General features: G+C 47.0%; 8 protein-coding genes and 2 non-coding genes across 10 annotated transcripts; 4 read left to right on the forward strand and 6 right to left on the reverse strand.

Annotated features, from left to right (window-relative positions):
* Nucleotides 1-18: 18 nt before the first annotated feature.
* On the reverse strand, nt 19-1,285 carry EDB82DRAFT_518039 (uncharacterized protein). Its single transcript, XM_025725616.2, has 2 exons — nt 892-1,285; nt 19-831 (listed from the first exon to the last, which is right to left on the reverse strand). Exons 1-2 carry the CDS (start codon nt 1,209-1,211, stop codon nt 240-242), a joined length of 912 nt encoding a protein of 303 aa, XP_025594197.2. The 5' UTR covers nt 1,212-1,285; the 3' UTR covers nt 19-239.
* Nucleotides 1,286-1,596: 311 nt separating this feature from the next.
* On the reverse strand, nt 1,597-3,040 carry EDB82DRAFT_518040 (uncharacterized protein). Its single transcript, XM_025725617.2, has 3 exons — nt 2,580-3,040; nt 2,039-2,526; nt 1,597-1,990 (listed from the first exon to the last, which is right to left on the reverse strand). The coding sequence occupies exons 1-3, from the start codon at nt 2,808-2,810 to the stop codon at nt 1,681-1,683; spliced, it is 1,029 nt and encodes a 342-aa protein (XP_025594198.1). The 5' UTR covers nt 2,811-3,040; the 3' UTR covers nt 1,597-1,680.
* A 1,557-nt stretch (nt 3,041-4,597) lies between these two features.
* EDB82DRAFT_t260 lies at nt 4,598-4,720 on the forward strand. The gene has a single exon. It is a non-coding gene; the product is annotated as a tRNA-Ser (tRNA).
* A 441-nt stretch (nt 4,721-5,161) lies between these two features.
* On the forward strand, nt 5,162-5,246 carry EDB82DRAFT_t261. The gene has a single exon. It is a non-coding gene; the product is annotated as a tRNA-Tyr (tRNA).
* Nucleotides 5,247-5,830: 584 nt separating this feature from the next.
* Nucleotides 5,831-8,633, forward strand: EDB82DRAFT_580652 (Six-hairpin glycosidase-like protein; the record flags this gene model as incomplete). Its single annotated transcript, XM_025725618.2, has 3 exons — nt 5,831-6,103; nt 6,165-6,840; nt 6,891-8,633. Exons 1-3 carry the CDS (start codon nt 6,024-6,026, stop codon nt 8,631-8,633), a joined length of 2,499 nt encoding a protein of 832 aa, XP_025594199.2. The 5' UTR covers nt 5,831-6,023.
* A 119-nt stretch (nt 8,634-8,752) lies between these two features.
* EDB82DRAFT_481452 (glycoside hydrolase superfamily) lies at nt 8,753-10,584 on the reverse strand (the record flags this gene model as incomplete). The annotated part of the gene is made up of 5 exons (XM_025725619.2): nt 8,753-9,638; nt 9,685-9,825; nt 9,875-10,042; nt 10,093-10,147; nt 10,203-10,584. 5 exons carry the CDS (start codon nt 10,582-10,584, stop codon nt 8,753-8,755), a joined length of 1,632 nt encoding a protein of 543 aa, XP_025594200.2.
* Nucleotides 10,585-10,915: 331 nt separating this feature from the next.
* Nucleotides 10,916-13,143, reverse strand: EDB82DRAFT_518047 (uncharacterized protein). Its single transcript, XM_065609028.1, has 8 exons — nt 12,719-13,143; nt 12,568-12,669; nt 12,278-12,517; nt 12,086-12,232; nt 11,920-12,031; nt 11,744-11,873; nt 11,477-11,695; nt 10,916-11,431 (listed from the first exon to the last, which is right to left on the reverse strand). The coding sequence occupies exons 1-8, from the start codon at nt 13,086-13,088 to the stop codon at nt 11,213-11,215; spliced, it is 1,539 nt and encodes a 512-aa protein (XP_065463587.1). The 5' UTR covers nt 13,089-13,143; the 3' UTR covers nt 10,916-11,212.
* Nucleotides 13,144-13,254: 111 nt separating this feature from the next.
* Nucleotides 13,255-14,089, reverse strand: EDB82DRAFT_518052 (uncharacterized protein). The gene has a single exon (XM_065609029.1). The coding sequence runs from the start codon at nt 13,740-13,742 to the stop codon at nt 13,404-13,406; it is 339 nt and encodes a 112-aa protein (XP_065463588.1). The 5' UTR covers nt 13,743-14,089; the 3' UTR covers nt 13,255-13,403.
* Nucleotides 14,090-14,237: 148 nt separating this feature from the next.
* On the reverse strand, nt 14,238-20,605 carry EDB82DRAFT_542181 (uncharacterized protein; the record flags this gene model as incomplete). The annotated part of the gene is made up of 7 exons (XM_025725623.2): nt 20,414-20,605; nt 20,115-20,364; nt 20,003-20,065; nt 19,556-19,945; nt 19,337-19,505; nt 15,915-19,240; nt 14,238-14,369 (listed from the first exon to the last, which is right to left on the reverse strand). Exons 1-7 carry the CDS (start codon nt 20,494-20,496, stop codon nt 14,238-14,240), a joined length of 4,413 nt encoding a protein of 1,470 aa, XP_025594203.2. The 5' UTR covers nt 20,497-20,605.
* Nucleotides 20,606-20,773: 168 nt separating this feature from the next.
* On the forward strand, nt 20,774-21,902 carry EDB82DRAFT_518063 (uncharacterized protein). The gene has a single exon (XM_025725624.2). It carries the CDS (start codon nt 20,962-20,964, stop codon nt 21,673-21,675), a length of 714 nt encoding a protein of 237 aa, XP_025594204.1. The 5' UTR covers nt 20,774-20,961; the 3' UTR covers nt 21,676-21,902.
* Nucleotides 21,903-21,936: the final 34 nt, after the last annotated feature.

Consider the following 21,936-nt stretch of genomic DNA (forward strand, 5'->3'; position numbering starts at 1 on the left):
TCGGAATTAATTCAAGATCCAAGTTGAAGCACTGCAGACAGGAAAGACATGCACATGTATGTATGAGGTGGTCACGTGGCTGTACGCGTGATGTCCTTCACGCTCAACAGGGGTTGTGTCACTCAATGCAGTCCCGTGATCTCCAGACTAAACTCGGTCAATTTCCCTCAATAAGACATCATGGTCTATACTCCATGTTTCAGCTTTCTCATGTCATAATCTATCCATCATACTCTACTCTACTTCCATGCTTCCCAAACTTGCCTAACTGTAAGAGGTTCAAGGCTCGGGAACATAATTGTCAAATCTTCTTTGTCCTGGATATCAATATTTCCTTTGGCCATCCCAATACCCGCCTTAGCTAATATAGCCTTCATGCCCTCGTGCATCTCCTCGGGCAAGATCTTTTTCATACTGGGAGTAAGCTCAAATTCACTCCTCTCCATTTCCTCAATCGTAAAATACTTGACATTGAACTTGACACCCATGACTTCTTCGGCTAACTTGACAGCTTCATTGAGAGTAAGGCGGTTTCCGATAACCGAGTGTCTTCGTTTCCATGATGGGAGGTCAAGTAATGCGATAGTAAATTTTGCCGCGTCGGTAGAATGCGTGATAACCACGGGATTGTTTCCATCGCCTGGGATAATAGCTACTCTATTTTCCGGGTCGATTTGGATGTTTGCTGCGCCGATATAAGTCGGGATTCGGGGGGCCGCCCAGTAGTCTAAAAACTGGCCGATTGAGATGAGGGTGAACTCAAGGTTTGTTTTTTTAAGCACGTCGATGGCTTCAAATTTCCAACGGTAAGAGGGCATATAGGTAAAAGCACTAATCGCTTGTTGGTATATGTGCATGACAAAGAATTGTAAAATGAAACACAACACTCACTCTTCGGTGTAGACCGCTCCAAATTCACTGGGTATGAATCGCTTGGTATATTTCGATCGGTTTGCCGCCTCAATGAGGTTAAGTTGAGCCTTCCCGCTGTTATCACCGTCTATCGGAAGACAAGAAATAACAGTGTCGATCTTCTCAGTCTCAAGCAGAGATGCTAGACTATCCACAGACGAGTAGTCCACTGCCCGAGACTCTACATTGGTGGCCTTTCGTGATAGCACAATATATTCGTAAGTTTCCCCTGCCTTGAGGGCTTCGATCATGGTCCGGCCCAAGCCTGAAGAGCCTCCAGCAACAGCAATTTTTCCCATGATGTCTGACGATGAAATAGCGAATTCGTTTTGACATTTTCAATATGGTGTCCTGGAAGTGGTTTATATACACGCAAGGCACGGATGGAGTAGGAGGCGGAGTGTGTTGCGGAGTTGGTTTCGCGGAGTTTCGGAGACGGGCCGTTACAGGAACCCATTTCTTAAACCCGAGGTAAAAATGGGCAGCTGCATTAGCCGCAACCCATGTCTGGGTATGAAATATGAATATGGGTTGTATCTGGTGCAGTTTTAACATTAGGCCAGCGGATATAGATTTTAGAGCGCTGAAGTCGCGGGAACGGGTACAAACACTTTCGCTGTATATCCGTCTAGAAAATACCACGATATAGCTTCATAGTGATGCACTTGGTATTCCGGCATGATTGGGCTCGCCGGGGCAATGAATTTCTTTATAATTATCTATTAGGAAATCTATAATGACACTAGGTCCAGTATAGGCCATTCGTTCTTATGTGACGGTGACCTCGGTTGTCTTTCTAATGACAAGTCCCTCAACATCCATATCCTGCAATTCAACCTCGGAAATCTCTGAACGGGTTGAACCATTTGGAGGAACAATTTGTTCTTGTGAGTTGTTTCCTTCCTGCCCAACGTCGCCGCCATACATCTTGGATGCGTAGTTAGACTTTGTGGTGTAACATCGAGTCTGAGTCTGAGTTGTATTCATCCCATAACGTGTAGGGTTTCCTGGCTGATCGCTGTGCGTGTATATCGATCTATCCTCGTTGAATCGGAGTTTGGAGGCCAGGGTATCGAAGCTGAAAGTTTTGTTAGCATGTTGAGGGCAGAAAAGCAGGTTTGCTTACTATAAGACAATCGGGTAGAGACAAAAGAGGGCGTAGAGGAAACGATCAAGCTGACTAGCAATATTGACTGCCTTTTGTCCTGGAGTCTGGAAAGGATGAATAATAGTTCGAACGACGCCGATCAAGGCTAGGAAAGCAACGCGCATCTCAGTACTGCGTGTGAGATAACGAAGAAGGCCGACTTTAAGTGCCGCGCTCATGCTCGATGACGTAGCAGAAGCGAAGATGACGACAAGGAAATAGGCGCTCAGGCATTCCGAAATGGCCATAAAGGTAAAGTAGCCGATGTGCAGGTAGTTGATGATGACCTCGAATTCGTGCACGCCTTCAATGAGAAATTTGGCTCGGTAAATGGCGATGAAAACACGAGTGATGGCGGTGCAGACCATCAAACCCCAGAAGATGATGGAGAAAATTCGCCATTGATTAGGCCGAAGGACTCGTTGGAGGATGATGTAGCTGTATAGCAATAAACTTGCTTCTTGCAGCTATTTAAAGAGTCAATACGCGACAACGGCTATCAAGTGATCAATTGACCTACCAGCCAGAAGAAATCGGAGAAGACAGCTGCCACTACTTCATTGACAACAGCGTGCTTTTCGTAGTACACATAATAGCAAAGACCGTTGGCAATGGCGCCCGCAGCAGACGAAAAGATAGGCACAGCAGCCAAGACAGTGAATGTGGTGATTTCGCAGACCAGGATACCAAAGACGACGTTCACCAAGCAAATAGTGCTGAATATGGACCAGCACACCTCGAAGTAGTCCATGGCGAGTCCCGACAGATGCAGCGGTCGCTGCTAAAATTATTCGACTCAGGGTATTAAAAGAAAGTGACAGGACAAATGAGAGGGGACGGAGCAAGAGGGAGATCGACTTTCGATTACCCACGCTGATCTTATGTCCAGTTTTTCGGGTCGGCAACGCATGACGGCTGGGGTAGGGAGGGGACTGGGTGATGAATGGCGTTTCCCTAGATCCTTCGTTACAGGGTCTAGAGGGGGATATTGACTAACATTGGTTAGCTGATTTTAGCTCTGACACCCAAGGTGGGCTGAGGCTGGGTGAGTGATGGTTGCAACACGTTAGCCGGGGCGTCCACTAACGTGAATGAGGAAGTAGGCCACAGACGGGAAGACGTCTTCCATCCCCGGAATATTAGCAACTGGTATGTATTTGACACTGAAGCGGCCTTATTCCTATCTTGATTCTCCGATTAACACTGGCTTTAGTAGACAGCGAAAGGTCAACATTCCAAGGTCCATGTCTGACATTTCACATGGCATATGAGACAAAGCAAGGATACAGTTTCTGTTAGATCACTTTTATTACCTGATAGCTTTCTGTGCCTGCAGCAAAGAGGGTCGCTCATTTTTGTAAATACCGAGCTACAGACAGGAACGTACGTAAACGAATGTCTGTCACATCATTTTAACATATCAATAGAGTTTATGCTAGTGTCGCAACCAGAACCTTGGACCTTGGCATTAGTCCTTGACTAAGGCTGAAAGTAGAACTAGAGCTGTGGTCCTTACCCCGTACTACTGGTTCCGATGTGCCAACCGGAAGACTTTATGCGGCCTTTCAAGGATCTGTTCCTTGTGACCCAGTCCCTGACTCAAGTCGATCACTGCTACTCTGGTGATGTGGGGTCGTTTGCGGAAGTGAAAAACCGTTCAAGCGAGTGGAGTTGGAGCTTCGGGGAACAAGACGAGACGAAAGACCATAAATGGAACAGATTAATAAATAGTTTAGACATGTCAGCGCCAGTCAACGTCTTGAATCTATTCAGCATAGCCTCTCTTCCAATGACATCTTACAAATTAAACAATTTTAATAAGTTCCTGTCTAGCACAAGAAGACTAGAAACAATTCTCCTTTCTGACAGGACGTCCTGTTTGTAAATGCCAAGATCGAGTAATCGAAGTCTAGATCACAATATCTGAAAGTGCTTTGTCGTGTACCTCATCTACGCGATCAATCATATTACAACAATTGGCTTGGCATTATTATGCTGTGACATCGGATCCATAAGCCCAAGAACAGCGGAAAAGGGCCGCCATCAGCAGACGTCGAGGTCAACAATAGAAGCGTCGGCCAAGCCGTGTCTAACACTGCATGGATGCGCCCGTTGAGCGAGGAAAAGACAGACGCCATCTCCACGTGGACTAGAAAGGGGGGACATGTTCCGAATATTGGGCGTCAGGGTCCATCAGACTAATTATCCCCTGATTTTTATCGTTCAGCTCCTCCGCAAAAACCTCGAATCCTGGAACTCCACGAGAAGGACATGACTCGGTTTCCCTCGTTTAAGCCGACGAACCGGCTTCAAGAGGGGAATCAATTAATGCCAAGGCTAAAGTCGATGGTGTCGGTTTGTCAAATTAATTTGTCGGATGCGAAAATAGATCCGAAGAATTGATCGTGTTGTGTGACCTTAACAATGCGCATTTCGTTAGTAATGTTAGAGGCTCCTTGCTGGGCGAGAATACTAACTCAGGCAGTACAGAATATAGTCTGTAAAATAGCGTGGCAAAATAACAACAAAGCACCAAAAAGCAGCTTGGCGCAGTGGAAGCGCGGTATGTTTACTCGAATCTTGTGTACCAAAATTCGCACTAACAATTCCTCAGCCGGGCTCATAACCCGGAGGTCACTGGATCGAAACCAGTAGCTGCTAGCTACGAATATCTTTTTTTGTATTTTTGGGATCAAGTTTGTGACAGCTACCACAGCGTTTTAGCATTGCATTCTCATTCTACTTGTGTCTTCCTTTGACACCTCTTCCGAATACAATTATTCTTAACTAGCTGGATCTGGGTAGTGTGGCAGGGACACTATGAGGCCCCTGTGGTTTCTCGCGATCGCGCGCCACTGAATGGAATGGCCAATGCGCACACGCGACGAGCGATCGATCACTGTCGCATTGTTGTTCCGGTATGGGTTATATGATACTCAGATCGAGGATTGAATGGGATTATGTGAACGGACACTGCCTCTACTGATGATCACTGCGTAAATGCGCCTCTGCATCTTGACAGCTATGTTCACGCCGCCGATCATATACACAAATTGCTGCCTGACATCTCACCAATGACTATTCCTCCGTTTCGGAGATCCTCCCCGAATAGCTCAGCTGGAAGAGCGTTCGACTGTAATTGTTATATGTCATCGAAAGGTCACTTGTTCGATCCAGGTTTCGGGGATCTAGTATTCTTTTTTGCAAATTTTGTCCTTTTTGTGGGTCAATCAAACCTCATGTCCTGTTGTTTGCTTGTGAGAGATTCTTCAACGATGATGTGTTATCGATTAAAAAACTATAATTAATTAAATTGGATATATTTGTATAGTACTCTGGGCTTTATTCGAAGCACACCGACATGTTGTTACGGTAAAACCGGCATCATGGCTCATTCACCCTTCCCTCAACTTTTTTGCTATGTATTTGACTACGCATTTCACACTTTACGTCACGTCAAAAATTCCACTTTCATGCTTTATACTTACCTCGCCTAGATATTCTTAGCTAGGAAAATTTATCTATCGCAGAGATTCTTTCTATTTGTAAAATACTATACAGTAAGAAAGTAATACACTATGCTTCTATAGATCAGTTACCAATTGTGTCCAGGGTAACTTCTCGCTAACTTTTGTTCCAGGAATGCCGAACGTGGGGTGCTATCGGGCCTTTTAAATGGCCGGTGCGACACAATCTGGGGTACGTCGATCATTCGGGTTATCAACAACCGAAATTACCCAATCGTCTCCATCAACTAAGCTCTAGCCATCTCTCAGACCCATCGATCTTCGTGCTGAAGGCATAGCGCCAAGCTACCATGTAACTCAACGACGCCTTGTTGCCCTCGATCGATACCGAACCGAAGCGTACCGAGCCTATTGACTGCCGGGACGATGAAATAAAACCACAATGCGTTCGTTGTGAATAGTTTCAAGCTCAACGAAGCAGGAGAACCTTGGTCGTCATGTTGGGTCTATCTTCGTTGTTGAGTTTGAACATTCTTGGTGTGGTCCTGCTCGGATCAGTAGGTCTTTGCGATTCACAGTGAGTCTCTCTGATCAACTTACTAAAATGAAGGATGATCGAGCTAACCAAGGAACACCAGCACCGAAAAGCCTTTCCTACCCAAAGGCCTCGCTTTGGGCTCGCAACCTACGTACAAAACCAAGCCCTTCACTAGCTTCACCCTAGACTCGAAGAAGAACACCGTCGCAGTTATCGACTACGGCCACGAAGTAGGTGGGGTTCCATTCTTTGACGTCAAATCACTCAGTGGTCCCGCCCAAATCGAGGTCAAATACACCGAAGCCTACCAAGGCTTGGAAGAACCCTTCAGCGACGGACCGTTGCTGTATGGAAACCAGCTAGGGAACAATTTCCGCATCCAAACTCTGAACATCACCAAGGCCGGACGCTACGATGTCTTTCTCGTTCAAGGTGGACAGAGATGGGAGTCTCTAAGACTTTTAACTGAAGGGAGTATCAACTTCTCCAACGTTGGGTTCCATGCCAGTTTTCCTAATAAAGACCCGGATGAGGAACCTGGTTTTTTTGAGTGCAGTGACAAGCGACTCAATGAAATTTGGAAAGTTGGAGTGCGAGGTGCGCAATCTTCGTGTCTCGAGCAAGGCAGTCAGCCATCTACTTGGCGTATTGATCCAAAGAATGGGGCTCTGATCGAGTCTTTGAGACCCATCCAGAGTGAGAAATCACCCCTTGTTGGGAACCACACTCTGGAGTTTGAGACTAAGATTCAGAGAGGTGGTCTCTGGTATGGAGTTGTAAGTCATCATGTCTGGCACTGATTCAAGCATATACTGACAATGAACAGGCCTGGGAGATTGGAAAAGGTGGTGGAATCGGCCTTCAAATCACGGGAGACCTGCCCAAGGCATCTACTTTCAAGAACCACAACTACACACTCTCCCCTCGCAACACCCTGCAAGTCACTTCTGGCTGGGGTCAAGTCAACCAGACTACTTTACCCACGTACCTTCTGAAGACATTTGACCTCCCATTCCCCGTCCACGAGAACCAGTGGTACAAGGTCCGTACTACTCTCAAGAACGGTTACCTCAGCGCTTCCATCGACGGAACCAAGGTCTTCAACATGTCGCTTACTTCTTATCGCGTTCTGTTCAGAGGTCAGATGAAGCCCATTACGCTCACTGGTCGTTTCGGTCTTGGTGCGTATCAGGATCAGATGGCCTATTACCGCAATGTGAAGGTTCACGACGATGATAAGGGGGAGCTTGTCTATGAGAGCAGTCTGACCTCTGATGATATTCTCGATGAGTATGGTGTCAGAGAGAACATCTTTGCGGCGTGCCTCGATGGACCAAAGCGCGATCGACTTATCTGGCTTGGAGACTATTTCCACACTTCCCGCATTATCGGTGTAAGCACATCACGCCACGATCTTCAGAGAGGAACTTTCGAGTCCCTCATCCCGACTCAAAATGAGGACGGACTATTCAGTATGAGTGCACCGCTCGGTTACCAACCAAATATCACAGTCTTCTCTGATAACTATGGATTGGAAGATTATCAGCTCCTCGGCCTCTTATCCTTGTACTACTATGTGCAGTCAAGCAATGATCTCGACTTGCTCAAACAGGAGTGGAAATACTTTGAGCGTGTGGTTGAGTGGTCTGTGAGTACTATTAACAAGACCGATGGGTTGGTACATCTCAACGGCGCATTTACTGGCCCTGCCGAGTCTGGCTCTGCCGTCTCCTGCATGACTGTCCAGACTCTCCATTCTATGGCAGAACTCGCTAGTGCGATTGGAAAGAAAAGCTCAGCCAAGAAGTGGAAAGAATCTGGTGATAAGCTTGCACAAGCTATCCACAAGTCACTTTGGAATGACGAGCTTGGTGTTTGGAAACTTTCTACCGCAAACGAAACCGACTTTTCCGTCACCGGTATCTCATTCTGCACCACGAGCGGGGTAGCTACTCGAACCCAAGCCAAGCGCTCTTTCAAAGCCCTCGATAAGCTTGCTCTTGGCCCAGGATATCTCGATAACACTAGAACAGATCCAGATGCACCCACTGCTAGCATCAGCCCCAATACCAACGGTTTCCTTCTTCCAGCGCTCTTCGAGTATGGCTCCGACAAGCAAGGATCCAAGCTTATCGATACACTCTGGGGCCCAATGGTAGATGACATCAAGACATTCACGGGTGCAAGCTGGGAGTACGTTCTTCACGACGGCAGTCCTGGTTTGGGTCTATTCACCTCTCTCGGCCACCCATGGGGAGGCGCAGCTACATACGTTCTTACCGAGTGGGCGGCAGGACTTCGACCTGCACAGGGTGTCAATGGGTATGGGTACAAGCACTGGGTTGTTGGGCCAGAGAGTGGTTTGTCTATGGGCTTGTATTACGCACATGGTCGTGTACAGACTGCTTTTGGGGGCAAGATCGAGGTCACTTGGAAACTGACCAGTAACAAGAAGAATATGGAGGTGAGTATCAAGGCACCGAAGAAGACTAGTGGTGTTTTTGTATTCAAGGGGACGGAAAGACAGTTGAGTGGTCAAGAGCAGTACAAGTTCACTGTCAAAGTTTAGAATGCTCATTTTCTAGGGATATGTAATTGGGATGTCTTAATACAATTGTCACTCCCCGTCTTGCAATGTCTTTAGTCAGAATCTTGCTCAGACATGTTGACTAGATGGATTGCCAACACTCATGCCAGCACCTCAAAGCCGACCAAATCAGGCGCCCAATCTCCGGAGCTGGAAGCCGTGAAAGTAACAGTGTTATCATCACCCTTCTTGAACCCATCGAGAAGGATCACCATGCGATCACTCTCGAACCAATCGCCACCAGCGTTGGGAAACGCCCATCGCTTGGAATCCTCTCCATTGACCGAGATTGACATGTTTCGTGAGTTCGTTTCCCAATCACCAATCGTGTGGTGATACTCGTGATTGATATAGTCCACCGCGACATAAAGTGAGCCATCCTTGGGAGCGCTGACAGATTTAAAAGTTGCCTTGGCGCCTTCACCGATGGATTTGACCTTTTCGTTGGCTGGAAGACACTCGTTGTCTCCACAGTCGGCAAGTGACGCTGAACCGTCCAGTGACGCTTTGGACGCTGGGTAATACCCGGATGGCTTGGGCTTGGAAGCTTGACTGATGTCTGACAGTACGAGGAGTCGCAATTCGTGAGGCTTCAGTTCAAACTTCTGTGTACCAGAGATAGTGAGATCCTTATGAGCCCAAACATCTCGCGCCTTGGCCTCTTCGACACCAATAAGCGCTAGGTCAACTTCAACAGTTTGGGTTTCGTTCTTCCAGTTCGCAACGCCGAGAACCTTGCGGCTTGACGAGAGGTTACCGGACCAGACATCCCACTCCTCTTCAGTATACCGAATGACTAGCTCTGCTGCTTGACCAAGTGCATCTTGGTTGATGGCGATGGCTTCTTTGTTGGACATAACTTCGAGAGATTCGGCTGGGATTTGCTTGGCGTCCATTACGCCTCCGATAATGAGAGGGGATTTCATCATGGACCAGAGACCGAAGTGGAAACGCTCTTCTTCGTAAGAGAGAGCACCAAGACCGATGCTACTATTGTTAGATAACTGGCCAGAGGTTCAGGTTGGAAGCTTACATGAGCATATCCAAGTCTGCGAACGCGCCAGGACGGTTATACTTGGAATGAGCTACTGCCTGATTTGTGATGCGCCAGATTGCTCTCCATGCATTGAAGATGTCGTTGCTCATTCTCCACGAATTTCCGACCTGGGTGGCCCTGCCAAAGCGTCAGAGAGAGCATACGGGAGGTGGCGATTACTACGTACCATTGTGGGACATCTTCACCAATACCCCATTGGCATAGGAAGTATTTGATGTCACGATCAGTCTCGTTGATGGCCGCGGCCATCTTGATGAAGCGGTCAGGACTCTTTGCTTCGGCAGAGTCGGAGTCGACCATGTCAGTTTTGGAAGTAGCGTAGCAGTTGTCGTATCTATCAGTGTTAGCTTGGTGCTTCATAGCTTAGGCTGAGAGTATTGTTACTTGAGGGTGTCGCCTCCCCACTCAGCAAATGACTTTGCGTCAATCTCCTCATATCCTGGTCTCCTATCAGTCATGCTTCTTTTGGATGATGCATTAGAAAATAGACGTACCGAGGGAGGCAGGGATATCGTATGAGCCACATTGGAGGTATCCCGCCCCAGAATAGAGACCAAACTCCAGTCCCAAGTCATGTATATACTCGCCGAGAGCCTTTGGACCGGAAGGAAACAAAGTTTCATTCCATTGAAGTCTCCCCTCGCTATCTCGATCTCTCGAAGGCCATCCACAGTCGACAGTGACAATGCTGTAGCCCAGGTCCAGAAAACCCAGATCCACTAATCCTTTGGCGTTGATCTTGATAATATCCTCCGAAGGGTAGCAGTTGTAGTGGTTGTAGGAGTTCCAACCCATTGGAGGAGTCGGAGATCTCACTGTCTTGCCAGACGTGCCTCCGATACTGGCAAGAAGTGCTGCAAAAGCGAGGGCCGACATTGTGATGATGATAGGGCCCTTCAAGTGGCCAATACTGTGCGTATCACGCCGAGCCGGTGCTGGGTTGCTCATTGTGGTATTTATATGCCTGCAATATCCTGGTAGAATGATCACGGAACAGGTTTTGTTGATCCCTGACAGTGGTAAAGTCCAAGTTCCAAGAATACTACCTCAAAATAATGAGAACAGGTTCATGACATAGTTACAGGGTTTCAATAGGCGCGGTTGCCCTAATGAGCGGATGTATCTTTCCTTGACGATGACATACGATCGAAAAGTTCACGACATGCACAAGAACCAGTTCCTATAGGTGCGCATCTTCGACTTTTGTTAAGGTTAAGTAGAGATCGGCCTCAGTCTGCGGGGAACTAATTGTTCTTCGTGCGGGGTGTTCGGTTGCATCCCGGGGAATGTGCCGACGTTTGAAGCAAGATCAGCAGTTAAAGCGAACACGAAAGGTTTCTCGGATGCTGTCCAATAGCATTAAGTAAACGCCAAGCAGTCTTCGTTTATTCAATATTGAGTTCCTGAAGTTGTCGCTGTTTAAGAGTAGACCCATACTGGAGATACCAATACCCACTCTCGTGATTTCTAACCCGGCTATGTTCGGACTGAAAAGCCGGACTGACTACAGTTTCACTGGTGGATCAACCGTGAACAAGTTTCGCCCATCTGAGCCAACCCTGACGAAGCCTTTCATACCAATTGGTTCAGTGATGGTACTCACGAGAGCGAGCAAAGTCATCTCATCACCATGGTTCGCAATAAACCTCTCCCCAGTTTCAATAAGCCTTCCTACAATATGCCCCAACTTCGAGCCACTTCGATCATGATCCACAGTGTATGTCTACGTTCATGTTAGAAAAGGCACCCTTCAGAAGATTCGACGTACCTCGATGATGGCTCCGCCTTGTGCCTCATCAGTGAACGCTGGACCTTGGGATGTTTGCCCATTGTCGAGAACTCTTTGCGCTTGGTAGGATGAGCCTTTTCTCTTGGGTTGTGCAGACAGGCAGATAGCATGTTGCCAGGATAGAACACCACCGTTGGCAAGGACTAGACCGTTTTGATACTTGCCGTTACGTATAACTTTGACCATCTCCGCAATAGCCTGTCGATCATGGTCAGATGAACTCATCATAATGGGGATATGCCCTACATGTAGTGAATAATTATTACCCGCGCCTCCAAATGAAGTCAACCCGCCCAGGAGTGTGATGGGCTTCTTTGGATCCAGCAGATTGAGTCCAACGTGCTTACAAGCGATCTTCGGTACAACTGGGAAGCAACTATTCATGAATTAGCCTTATTACAATGTCGTAGCGGGTGGCGTACGAGTAGAAGTCGAAACAGTCTATCTCATCTTTGGCGAGTCCAGCAGCTTCAAGTGCGTTGTCGATCGAATACTCAATGGCAGGACTTGAGGAATAATTCTTTCGCTCCCAGACTGTGGAACATCGCACTGTTAGTTGTAATAACAGATAAAGTAGAGAAATCTTACAGTCTTGACTGTCGTTCGAGCCAGCACCACCCGTTAAATACACCCATTTCTCGCGCGGTACCCCCAGCTTCGTAGCATACTCAACTGAGGTGATGATACATGCAGCGGCTAGGTTTACTCCATTGAATGCGTTCATCAACAATGGATCTGATTAGTTAGCAAATGATAGCAGTATAGTAACAGTAGACCTACAGGGTGTACATATCATCCTGTTCCGTTTACTCACTGTCTTGATATCTTCAAGATTTCTTGGGGTTTCGCCTGCTCTCCAACTGTTGGGATGCTGACATGCGATCTTATCGAATTGGGTATAGAGCTCTGCCGATTCCTGGTGATTCTCGACATAGGATTGCTTGTTCTCCTTCCTATACGCGTTTTCATACAAAGGGTAGACTTGGATTGGATTGCCGATGGAATGCGTCGCTCCAACTCCTATACCATGTTAGAATTCTTGCCCGGCTGGATGCTGTTTCAGAGCCTACCTTGTTTGAGTGATGTATCACCAGGACTGTACCGTTTAGAATTGGGGTCTACCGCAGTCCATCCTGGTGGAGGCAATTTCCCAGCCTTTTGACAAGCGAAGACTGTAGACTTGTCAGCCACTATATCCTTTTCCCGGCCCTCATCACTTACGCGAGGCTAATGCTTCTCCTCCTGTAACGACGGCCATTTTGGATTCCCCAGAAGCAACTCTCGCAGCTGCTTTGTCGCAGAGGAGAGCAGGCGTGTTTCCTCCATGACTAGCGAGTTCAAGATGGGGTGGTTGGATGCCAAGTCTTTGCGCAAGTAATTTAGGTAGATCATCATAGTTCCAAGACCACGGTGGGACAACTGAAATACTATGTAAACTGTTAATGGCGTCGATACCAGAGTCTTTAGATGCATTGCGGATGGCTGATAAGATGAGCTCGGCTGGCTCATGGCATATTTCGATGGTGAAATCCTTCTGACGAATCTCACCAATGCCGATGATGATTGGGGTCAACGGCGATAGAGCTGCCATATTGATTGAACAATGTTTTACTTGATCGATTGTTAGGAAACTGAAGGTCAGTGTTGTATTTGCTAGGAGGAGGCATTTAGCCTCGGCAATTCACAGGCTTGTGACGATCCTCAAATGCTGACTCAGCTATGATCGAGGTGTGTTTTCTCCAAAACGCACCTCCTGCTGTGCGTGTATTGTCAAAACTACTTCTGAGGCTATATACACATCTCTTCCAGCTCAATTGTTAAATTCCCTGCGCGCCGCTCTATTTGAAAGATAGTACTTCTTCCTGAATAGCCCCGTTCCTATAGCGCTCAATTGTTTTTCTATCCATCAGTCCATCAACGTATGATTCCCCAACAAGATCCCAATAGTTCCCATCAGCCGTATTAGAGCTATGCAGTCCTTTTGAACACCATTTGCTGACGCTTCTTGGATTTGTGAGTTCGAATTGCTTTCATAGTTTTGTTGGTCAACCAGCGTTGCGAGATCTTTTCGACGTTCATAAAATCCGTGTAGCCAAGCTGCGCCATCTGAGATGCTTTGGTCCATGCTTTTGCCTTTGAAGAAGCGTTGGCTTGCTGTTGTTGTTTGAACGAACTTATTTACCCACGTGAGTGTGCCACTGGCTGGTGCAAGTGAGAAAGCAAGCTTCAGAACTGGTGCTATCATCGCGTCAAACTCATCAGATGGTTGTTTGTGACCGGATGGATTGAAATTGTAACGACAAACTTGAGCCACTCGGTCGACTACAAAGCCACCGAGCTGGAGAACTGAACTGTCCTCAGTACTAGTCTCTGACTCATAAAGATTGGCTTCTAGACCGCCAGAAGCCCGGTAATACTTGGGAAAACTGAGGCTTGCTGGCTTGGCGATGCTCGAATACTCAATCCAAGAGAGGCTTGTTGAGATGCCCTCATTGTATGTGTTGAAGTCGCTCCAGTCAGGACATCAAGAAGGAAGATTCAGATCATAGATACGATATTTCCACATTTCAGTTCCGTCTATAAACTTTGCGCGATTGAGAATGGTAATAGAACGGTTCCGTTCGAGTAAGTAGCGTATCACTCGTTGATATAAAGTAGGCACGTCGATAGTGTAGTCTGACTTCAGGTCTTCTGGCATCACTGAGCCATCCTCGCTTTCGAGAGATGGTCCTAAAAGTCCCTACACATTATCCCTCTGATCGGTAGCGTGGAATTCGACTTGACAGATTGACATCAGAGCGTCAAGTGGCCAGCGGACGTGGGCCCGTCGGAGGTTGGAAATGGTGTCGATGTTTCGTAGCTGCTCAGGAACCTGAGGAAGTCTGAGGTATCCGGATCTCCGCAACCAGCCTACGGCCTAGCCTAAAGGATTCCATGCGTAGTGGCAGTCGCCGTGGATGATGATCGGATCTCTTTGCGAGAGAACGACTACTTGCACAACCCAAATTCTTCAGAACCACCGTAGCTCCACCAAATGCTTCAATTGTATCCATTGGCTATCACAAAGTGGAGGTAAACCTGTTGCAGTATGTGATTAATCATCGTATGTCCGGATAGGTATATCGAATAGTGACTTGGCCGAAGGGTTTTGTTTGTGGAAAACCGCGTGGATGTCGGCGACTATCTGCCATAAGGGGCTTATGGAAGCTGAATCTATCTCCCCGAGCCAGACTAACGATTTGACGGACTGGCGGTAGATAATTCCCATCATGGCCACCTGCGATGATAGTTCGTGCACATCATCTTGATTAATACAAACGCTATCGAGCTACAGGTGAGTGACTCGAGGTTCAAGCTCAGGGTTCTCTTTGCCGAATTTCCGGAGACGACGAACAAGCGTCACAAGATGATTGCTCAGTTGTATTTGCTCGCTATTTGATATGACCTTGACACAAATATCTGGGACTCAAGCGTGACTAACGGCATAATATGGAGGAGCGCCTGCGAGCGCCGTCTTCTTTAAACCCCCAACGACATGATCGTCAAGATCTGGACTCAACTGGATCAAGCGAATTTGAGTGGGTGATAAAGAGCGATAGACAACGCTTATTAATGTAGTCATCATAAGAAAATAGTGTCAGATTCCTAGAAGGTATATGTTTGGTTTAAAGAAAAGTTAGAAGGGCTGGGTTTTCTTGTTCTGGCTCGAAATTGTTAAACGTGACGAACAGATTTGGAGGTCGCCAGCCAAAGGGCAAGGTTTTAGCGTGTTGTACTTCTATCACAACAGCGCAGGGGGCTGTGCTGCTACTGGGGACTGGGCGCTTGGATTGTGATTTCTTGCATGTTTATGGCGCTCACACCCACCACACCAAATAGTCACTCCATGCTTACAGCCCCAGATTCGTAGTCCAGCTTACCAGGGCTTCCGATGAATACGACGGGATCAATCCGCAAGGCCTTCATAATTACATCCTGTTTCAACTGCTGAGCAAAGGCCAATTGCTCCCAAAAGCAGTGACACAAGATAAAAAATAAGCCCCACAGAGGAGGCCCGATAAGCGACAGTGAAAGATGTGGTAGTATTGAAGGACAGGATGACAAGTTCATCTATTATCTACACGTGGTAAAGCAGTGAAAGTATCTCAAGACCAATGAATGAATTTAAATAATCAATATCTTAGGTATATAACATAACAGTATATGTGCAAAAGATAAAGATGAGTGAAGCTAGTAACATGGGCAAGGTCCTGCCTCCAGGTTGTATGCCTGTTTCCAACCTTCCAACTCTGCCCTGGCTGTTCCCATCTTTAGGGAGAAGAAGCCACAAAAGGCAAGTATATGAGTGTAGTGCGTCCCCTTTTTGCTGTTCCGGAGTAGAACGGCGGTGAACCTGCAAGGAACACTGCTCTCTTACTGGAGGCTTTGTCTCGACAAGTCTTTGAATGTCTTCAAGAGCAGCCCGTCTCTTATCCACTGATTCGACAGTCCTGGGACCATATAGATGCTCAGTCTCGCGTGTAAACTCACGCAGCGTTGTCCAGAAGTCCTCATCAGACGCCGTGTGCAACGTGGTAAGTAAGTGGATGTCCTCCTCAGTGACTCTGATGTTCTTATGGTCCAATAAGAGGCTGGCTGATTTCGAATCGCCATGAACAATTGTAGCCTGCAGAGGTGTGATGCCATTTTCCAAACCTAGATTTGGGTCAATATTCGGATAGCCGAGGAGACACTTTGTTATTGTATACCGCTTCCTGGCTACTGAACACCACAAAGCTGTTCCGGTGGGCCCTTGCTTATTGACGTCAACTCGCTTATCGGCTAGTATCTGTTGAACAAAGCGATCTGTGCCACAATATCCAATTGCCAGCATCAGGGGGCTTTGCAACTGTCTGTTGAGAGCGTTCACAACAATACCCTGGGGTGACCAGTCCAGGGTAATAAGTGTCTTGATAATGTCACAGAAGGGGCTGAGGGATACATGATTATCCCAACCCTCTCTGATAGCAACATGGAGCGGCATGTCACCATTCTCATCCACCTCGTCGATTTCCCACCCGTAGTGAATGATCAGGGACAACATGCAATCCATAGCACATTCCCTGACAGCCTGACACAGTAAATTCGGTTTCGAGACTGGAAACCCTGAGTCTATGGACTCGTGATCAAGTAAGAGTTCGAGTACAGCTCGCTGATCAGCTGCTATTGCGATTCCAAGGGCCGACTCTGAGAAGGGGAACTTCGACTGAGACTGGGATTCTGGAATTCCTGTTTTGGCTCCGTTCTCTAAGAAGAGGCGGACTATGTCAACATGGCCGTTTTTGCATGCTGCGACCATATGCTTTCGGTCGACGAGATCCACCCTTTCGGGCTGTGTCAAATGTTCCAAGATGTGACGGCAAAGCTCAACATTGCCTTTATCGATGGCGTGATCGAACGCTGTGAGCCCTCTGGTATCTTTAACATGAGGTCTTGCGCCATTTTGGAGTAATAACTCCACAATTTCGTCCAGCTCGTCACAGATGGCATGCATCAGAGCAGTCATACCCTTTCTGTCCGGAATATCAATATTGGCATCGTGGCTGATAAGCAGTTCGACTATTGGCTTGCTTTTGCTGCCGACCGCTTTCATTAATGCAGTCTGTCCCTTGGAGTCCTTCATGTCAACTTGGATGTCCTCTTGCTGTAGGAGAATCCGGACGTTATCTTGATATCCCTTCTCTGATGCCGCCATCAAGGCAGTGATACCACCCCCAAAGGAAACAGAATTCACGGGAAAGTGGTTCTCAATATCCCTGCTTAGAATTCCACTCAGGACCATTGGATCTGGAAGACCAGCCGCTTTTTCAAGTGGGAAATAAGCAACACTATAAAAAGAAAAGAGTGAATCCTGTGCTCGGCAGAAGAAATCATCAAGACACTTGTTGAGTGCACCCCCAGAACCATTCTCCAGTGATTGCAGAGCGTGATCGTACCAATATTCATGAGAATAATTGATAAGACCCAAATGGAGATTTAAAGAGAGGTTTTGCATCAAGGCTACTAAGCCAAGAAAACATGATATCATTTCATCAATGACAAGCCATTCGTCAGGTTCTCCTGTGTAGTCGATTTGGCGATGGCTGTGTGGGTAGCCATTTCGGAGTTCCTGAAGATTGCTTGGGTTCAAGTATTGCTGCATAAGGTAACGGTCCGACCTCTCCATAGCTTCAACTTTGACGCGTGGGCTCTCTCCCGACTTGGGAAGGTAGTTCTTCAGTATACCATAGAGTTTTGGGCCTTTGGCGCTCTCCGGTTGAACAGCTCCCAAGGTCATGCGAATGATTGACCTTGAAAAGAATTTCATCCATGTATCAAAAGAGTCTCCCAAATCAGCTTCTGTGATTGACCACAAGCACGCCGCCAACAGCACGTCGTGGCCAGCCTTCACAATTTCTCGACTGGTATGCAAACTGGGGTCAAGGATACAAAACCCAGACCTCAGTAAATAGTCTTTGACGGAAAAATGTATAAAGACAACTTTCCCTGAATTTCCGACGTGAGCGAGTCCGCCTGAGAGTGTCCGAATTGATTTCTCCATTTCTTTATCAGTCTTACCCCAAAGGGGACCAGGAATATCCCTCAATGACTTATACAGAGGATTGGGTACAATGTTGATAGCCCATCGAAGCTCTTGTATATCGATAGGTCTTTTTGCGAAACAAATCCACTGAAATAGCCTTTGTGACATGGCTGGGTTCTCCTTGAGAAGAGTGCTTATGGTACTCTCATAAATCTGTGTGATCTTTCTGGGAATTCTTTGGACGTCTCGTAACAGTTCTGGCTTACCACTGCGGTACATACTAACAGCTCTGGATGTTACCAGAGTCACCCACAGGAAGTTGCCATCAGCTAACCGCACTATCTCTTGCTCGAGTGATTCCCTCAAACCACTGTCTTCGTCCAGACTGATCTCTCGCAATAGCTCTTGGTGGACAAATTCTTCGATGTCTGCGCTATTGCCTTGCTCAGCAATAATATGGTTGTCGATGCCTGGGCGAGCCAGGTTCGGATAGTGTCGACAGGCAAAGCATATGCTAAGCTTCTTTGGAAAGGAACTGAATCTCTGTTCGATGTCTTGAAGATTCCGTATCAAGTCGCATATTTCCTGAGTCTCGTCATCGCCTTCCTCGTCCTCGGACCTGCACTCATCTAGCGCATCAACGAATACTCGGAGATCGAATCGCTCAACGACCTTCTCAAGATAAGCCTCGAGATGCCGCATCAAGTACGCCGTCTTCCATTTCGGCCCATGCGCATTTTTAACTTTCCGCATATTAAACCCACTTAGCGTGCTAGTCTGTTCTGGGAACTTTTCGAGAAGCTGGTATAACAGAGCTCGGAGAAAACCTTCCGTTGTATGCTGCAAAGGTTCTCCTTGGGTGTGAAAAAAGAAAGACAATACGTGTCCTGAGCCTCCAGTGGCAGTCTCTCGGCAAGTGTGAATAGCGTGTTTCATGAGTGTACTCTTACCACTTCCAGGGTTTCCGACGATCCAGAAGATACCTCGTCCATTATTGTGCCAATCCGAATATTTCTGATCGTTCAAGAGCCATTGGCAGGCTGTCTCACCTGGTTCACGAATTTTACTAGGCTCGTAATCAATTCCATCGAAATATAAGCTCTCCAGACATTGGATACGGCGGTCTCGCTCCTCTTCCTCCTTGCGACGTATATCTGCACCAAAACAGGCGTCGATGTATCCTTTTGAAAATGTTAGTTTGTTTGTGAAGGTCCGCCTTGCCTCATTTCTGTTCAACGGCCTTTCATCCCCTAGTTTCCATATGTCATTGCACTTACCATTCACGCTGAGAACATCTTGCGTTTTCTCTACAAAACCCTTGAGTCTTGATACCAGTCGTCTATACCCATCGTTGTGAGGTGAGTTGAATTTGTGTAGCATATTATGTCTGACATCCAAGGCAACTCCCTCTACTCCCTGGAGGCAGGCGGAGTTCCTGGCGACAACCTCAGTTTCGGTCAGCTTATAGCATTGTGGCTATTAACTATCCAACCTACAATTCCATGTCCGTTTGTATCGATTCGAGCAGCGTAATCTTCCGGCAGCTTTTTCCTATAGGCGGAAAAGTTGGTATGACGAGTCTCGTAAAAGCAAACCTTTCCGAATTTGAAGTCCTCATGGTGAATCATCTCGCTGAACCTCTGGACAAGATCGTCTAACGGGCCTGGCGATTCCCTTGTTCCTTGTCGTAGATACTCCATCAGTTCTCGGTTGTATTCGCTCCCAGATTGAATCGCGACAGCGACACGAAGGTCTGCAACGGTATACCCCGTTTCCCAGCTGCCTGAGAAAGGAGTGCCAAGAAATGCTACACCGACTGTGAAATCAAGAATTTGGCGGTATTTTGCGCCACGCGGATGATATCTATCTGCAGCCCGAACCAGAGCCTATTGATGTCAGTGCCTCTGCAAAGATGTTGGAGAGAAGTAATAAGTAGATGATACCTGGGCTAATAGGAGACCGCTGAAACAGGATGCTACAAATATGACAGGGGTCTGCAGTCGGCACTGACGATACGTCAATACAATAATTAGATCTCAGTATTAATCTACCTACTAATTCTTCTCGATGAACATATACACGGTCAAGCAGGGTATCTGCATGGCCAAGAAACCTGTCACTAGAAGCGGTAATGTCATAATTCGCATTCCAGTCGTAGGTTAGAATTCGAGCGTAGGGCATGGAAGATGGTAGCATGTGCTTATCACTCAGCCAGTTGACGTCTCCAGAATCAGGATCATCTTCTATCTCCCAGGCAAGCCAGGTCTTTGGAGAGTGCGCATCAAGACCATGCATGAAGATGATGCTGGTGCGATGAGTGATTTGACCACAAATCTCGAAAGGGGAGCCCTTACTCAACTTTCTTCTCGGCCGTCGCCTCATGATCCTTCACATCTGGATATACTTGACAGAGGCCAAAACATCGATCTGGACCCATAGTATCATGCGAGATTCCAGTCACTAGTGATGGAACGATTTCCCTAGTACAGGGAGAAAGAAAGTAGGTCAGACTAAGTGCGGGAAAAAGGTGTGATGGAAAGAAAATGGCAGCAGCTGGAAAAGTCTGCAGGATTAAACAGGGGTCAAGTGCAGCATGCTTATTGGGTACGCAACAATGTCTTCTCAGGTATGCTTGCGATCATCGCTAATCCATGCAGTAACCCCGCTTTAGTCATATCATCTGATCTCAACAACCCAAGATCTTTTGAATCTCCAACATCTGACTTCATTGAACATGGCTGGCTGCCCATGTTGAAGGTTAAGGATATCACGGATATGATCACGTGATAACATTAACATACAGTTACTTCTTCTCTGTCTGCAGTCCTTCAACTTAGTTCTTCAATATTCAACACCGCAGCTCGTCTCTCAGAGTCATCGGACTTAGCAAACAGTGCTCAAAATGGCCACCAAAACTCCTCATATTCCTCATATACATCTCCTCTGCATGGAGGAACAATTCAGCGACGCTTTTAACGTCGCCCGCAAAAGTCGCAAGCTTCCCGACTCAATCTCAATCGATATTCACAATTGCGCTCTATCGCAGCTCTCAAGCAAAGTCAAATTCGACACCGTCGTCTCACCTGCCAATTCCTACGGCCGTCTCGACGGTGCTTTTGACGATGCTATATCACGACAGTTTTCACCCCGCGATGATTACCATGCCCTGACTGGGGTCGCACAAGCTCAGCTTTACAAAACATGGCGCGGTTTCGCGCCACCTGGGACGTGTACCTTGGTAGAAATCCCAAGGGAATTTGAAGCGAGATCACGAAATGAGTTTGGGACACGTCGCGTTGCTATTTGTCCGACGATGCGTATGCCTGCTGACGTGAGATGGGACAAAGAGGTTATCTATGAGTGTATCTGGAGCCTGCTTTGTGCAATTGACAATCACAATCGTGATGCGTCTGAATATGATCAGATTCAAAGTGTTCTTATGACTCCGTTGGCAACAGGTGTAGGAAGGGTAAGTCCAGAGAAGTGGGCGTTGCAGACTGTTCTTGCTATGAAGCATTTCGTGGAGGCTTCTGAGAATCCGGAGAAATGGAGTTCTTTGCAATGGGCTGGTCTCGGTAGAACTTGTGCAGAGACACAATTGACTTGGACAAAATAGGCTGTTATCACGGAATGTTACTTGAACTAAATCCTTCAATAAAGCTGTTACACTCTTGAAGAGACACGTCGGTTACCTCGTTTCCCAAAGATTTAATCGTGCAACTTGTAGACACCGATGATAAATGGCGTCAAGAGATGAAAGAGTCTTTGTATTGATTGGAATAAATGAATAAATAATTGTACAAGAATAGTTGTTGACCTTGTCAACCGCGTAAAGCATTGGAGTTTGGCTGTGATATTTCTGATAGGTTAGGTCGAG

This window comes from Fusarium venenatum (assembly GCF_020744135.1).
Source record: "Fusarium venenatum strain MPI-CAGE-CH-0201 chromosome Unknown EDB82scaffold_4, whole genome shotgun sequence".
NCBI lineage: Eukaryota > Fungi > Ascomycota > Sordariomycetes > Hypocreales > Nectriaceae > Fusarium > Fusarium venenatum.

What these genes read in the sequence shown, in the direction of transcription:
- EDB82DRAFT_518040 (XM_025725617.2), bottom strand. Translation starts at nt 2,810, where the DNA reads ATGGACTACTTCGAGGTGTGCTGGTCCATATTCAGCACTATTTGCTTG. An exon ending in TCTCCGATTTCTTCTGGCTG is followed by an intron (nt 2,527 to 2,579) that starts GTAGGTCAATTG and finishes CTCTTTAAATAG; the next exon opens with CTGCAAGAAGCAAGTTTATT. An exon ending in CTCTACCCGATTGTCTTATA is followed by an intron (nt 1,991 to 2,038) that starts GTAAGCAAACCT and finishes CAAAACTTTCAG; the next exon opens with CTTCGATACCCTGGCCTCCA.
- EDB82DRAFT_518047 (XM_065609028.1), bottom strand. Translation starts at nt 13,088, where the DNA reads ATGGCAGCTCTATCGCCGTTGACCCCAATCATCATCGGCATTGGTGAG. An exon ending in GTAATAATTATTCACTACAT is followed by an intron (nt 11,696 to 11,743) that starts GTAGGGCATATC and finishes CATGATCGACAG; the next exon opens with GCTATTGCGGAGATGGTCAA. An exon ending in AAGGCGGAGCCATCATCGAG is followed by an intron (nt 11,432 to 11,476) that starts GTACGTCGAATC and finishes ACATGAACGTAG; the next exon opens with ACATACACTGTGGATCATGA.
- EDB82DRAFT_518063 (XM_025725624.2), top strand. Translation starts at nt 20,962, where the DNA reads ATGGCCACCAAAACTCCTCATATTCCTCATATACATCTCCTCTGCATG.
- EDB82DRAFT_518052 (XM_065609029.1), bottom strand. Translation starts at nt 13,742, where the DNA reads ATGATAGCACCAGTTCTGAAGCTTGCTTTCTCACTTGCACCAGCCAGT.
- EDB82DRAFT_518039 (XM_025725616.2), bottom strand. Translation starts at nt 1,211, where the DNA reads ATGGGAAAAATTGCTGTTGCTGGAGGCTCTTCAGGCTTGGGCCGGACC. An exon ending in GGAGCGGTCTACACCGAAGA is followed by an intron (nt 832 to 891) that starts GTGAGTGTTGTG and finishes ACAAGCGATTAG; the next exon opens with TGCTTTTACCTATATGCCCT.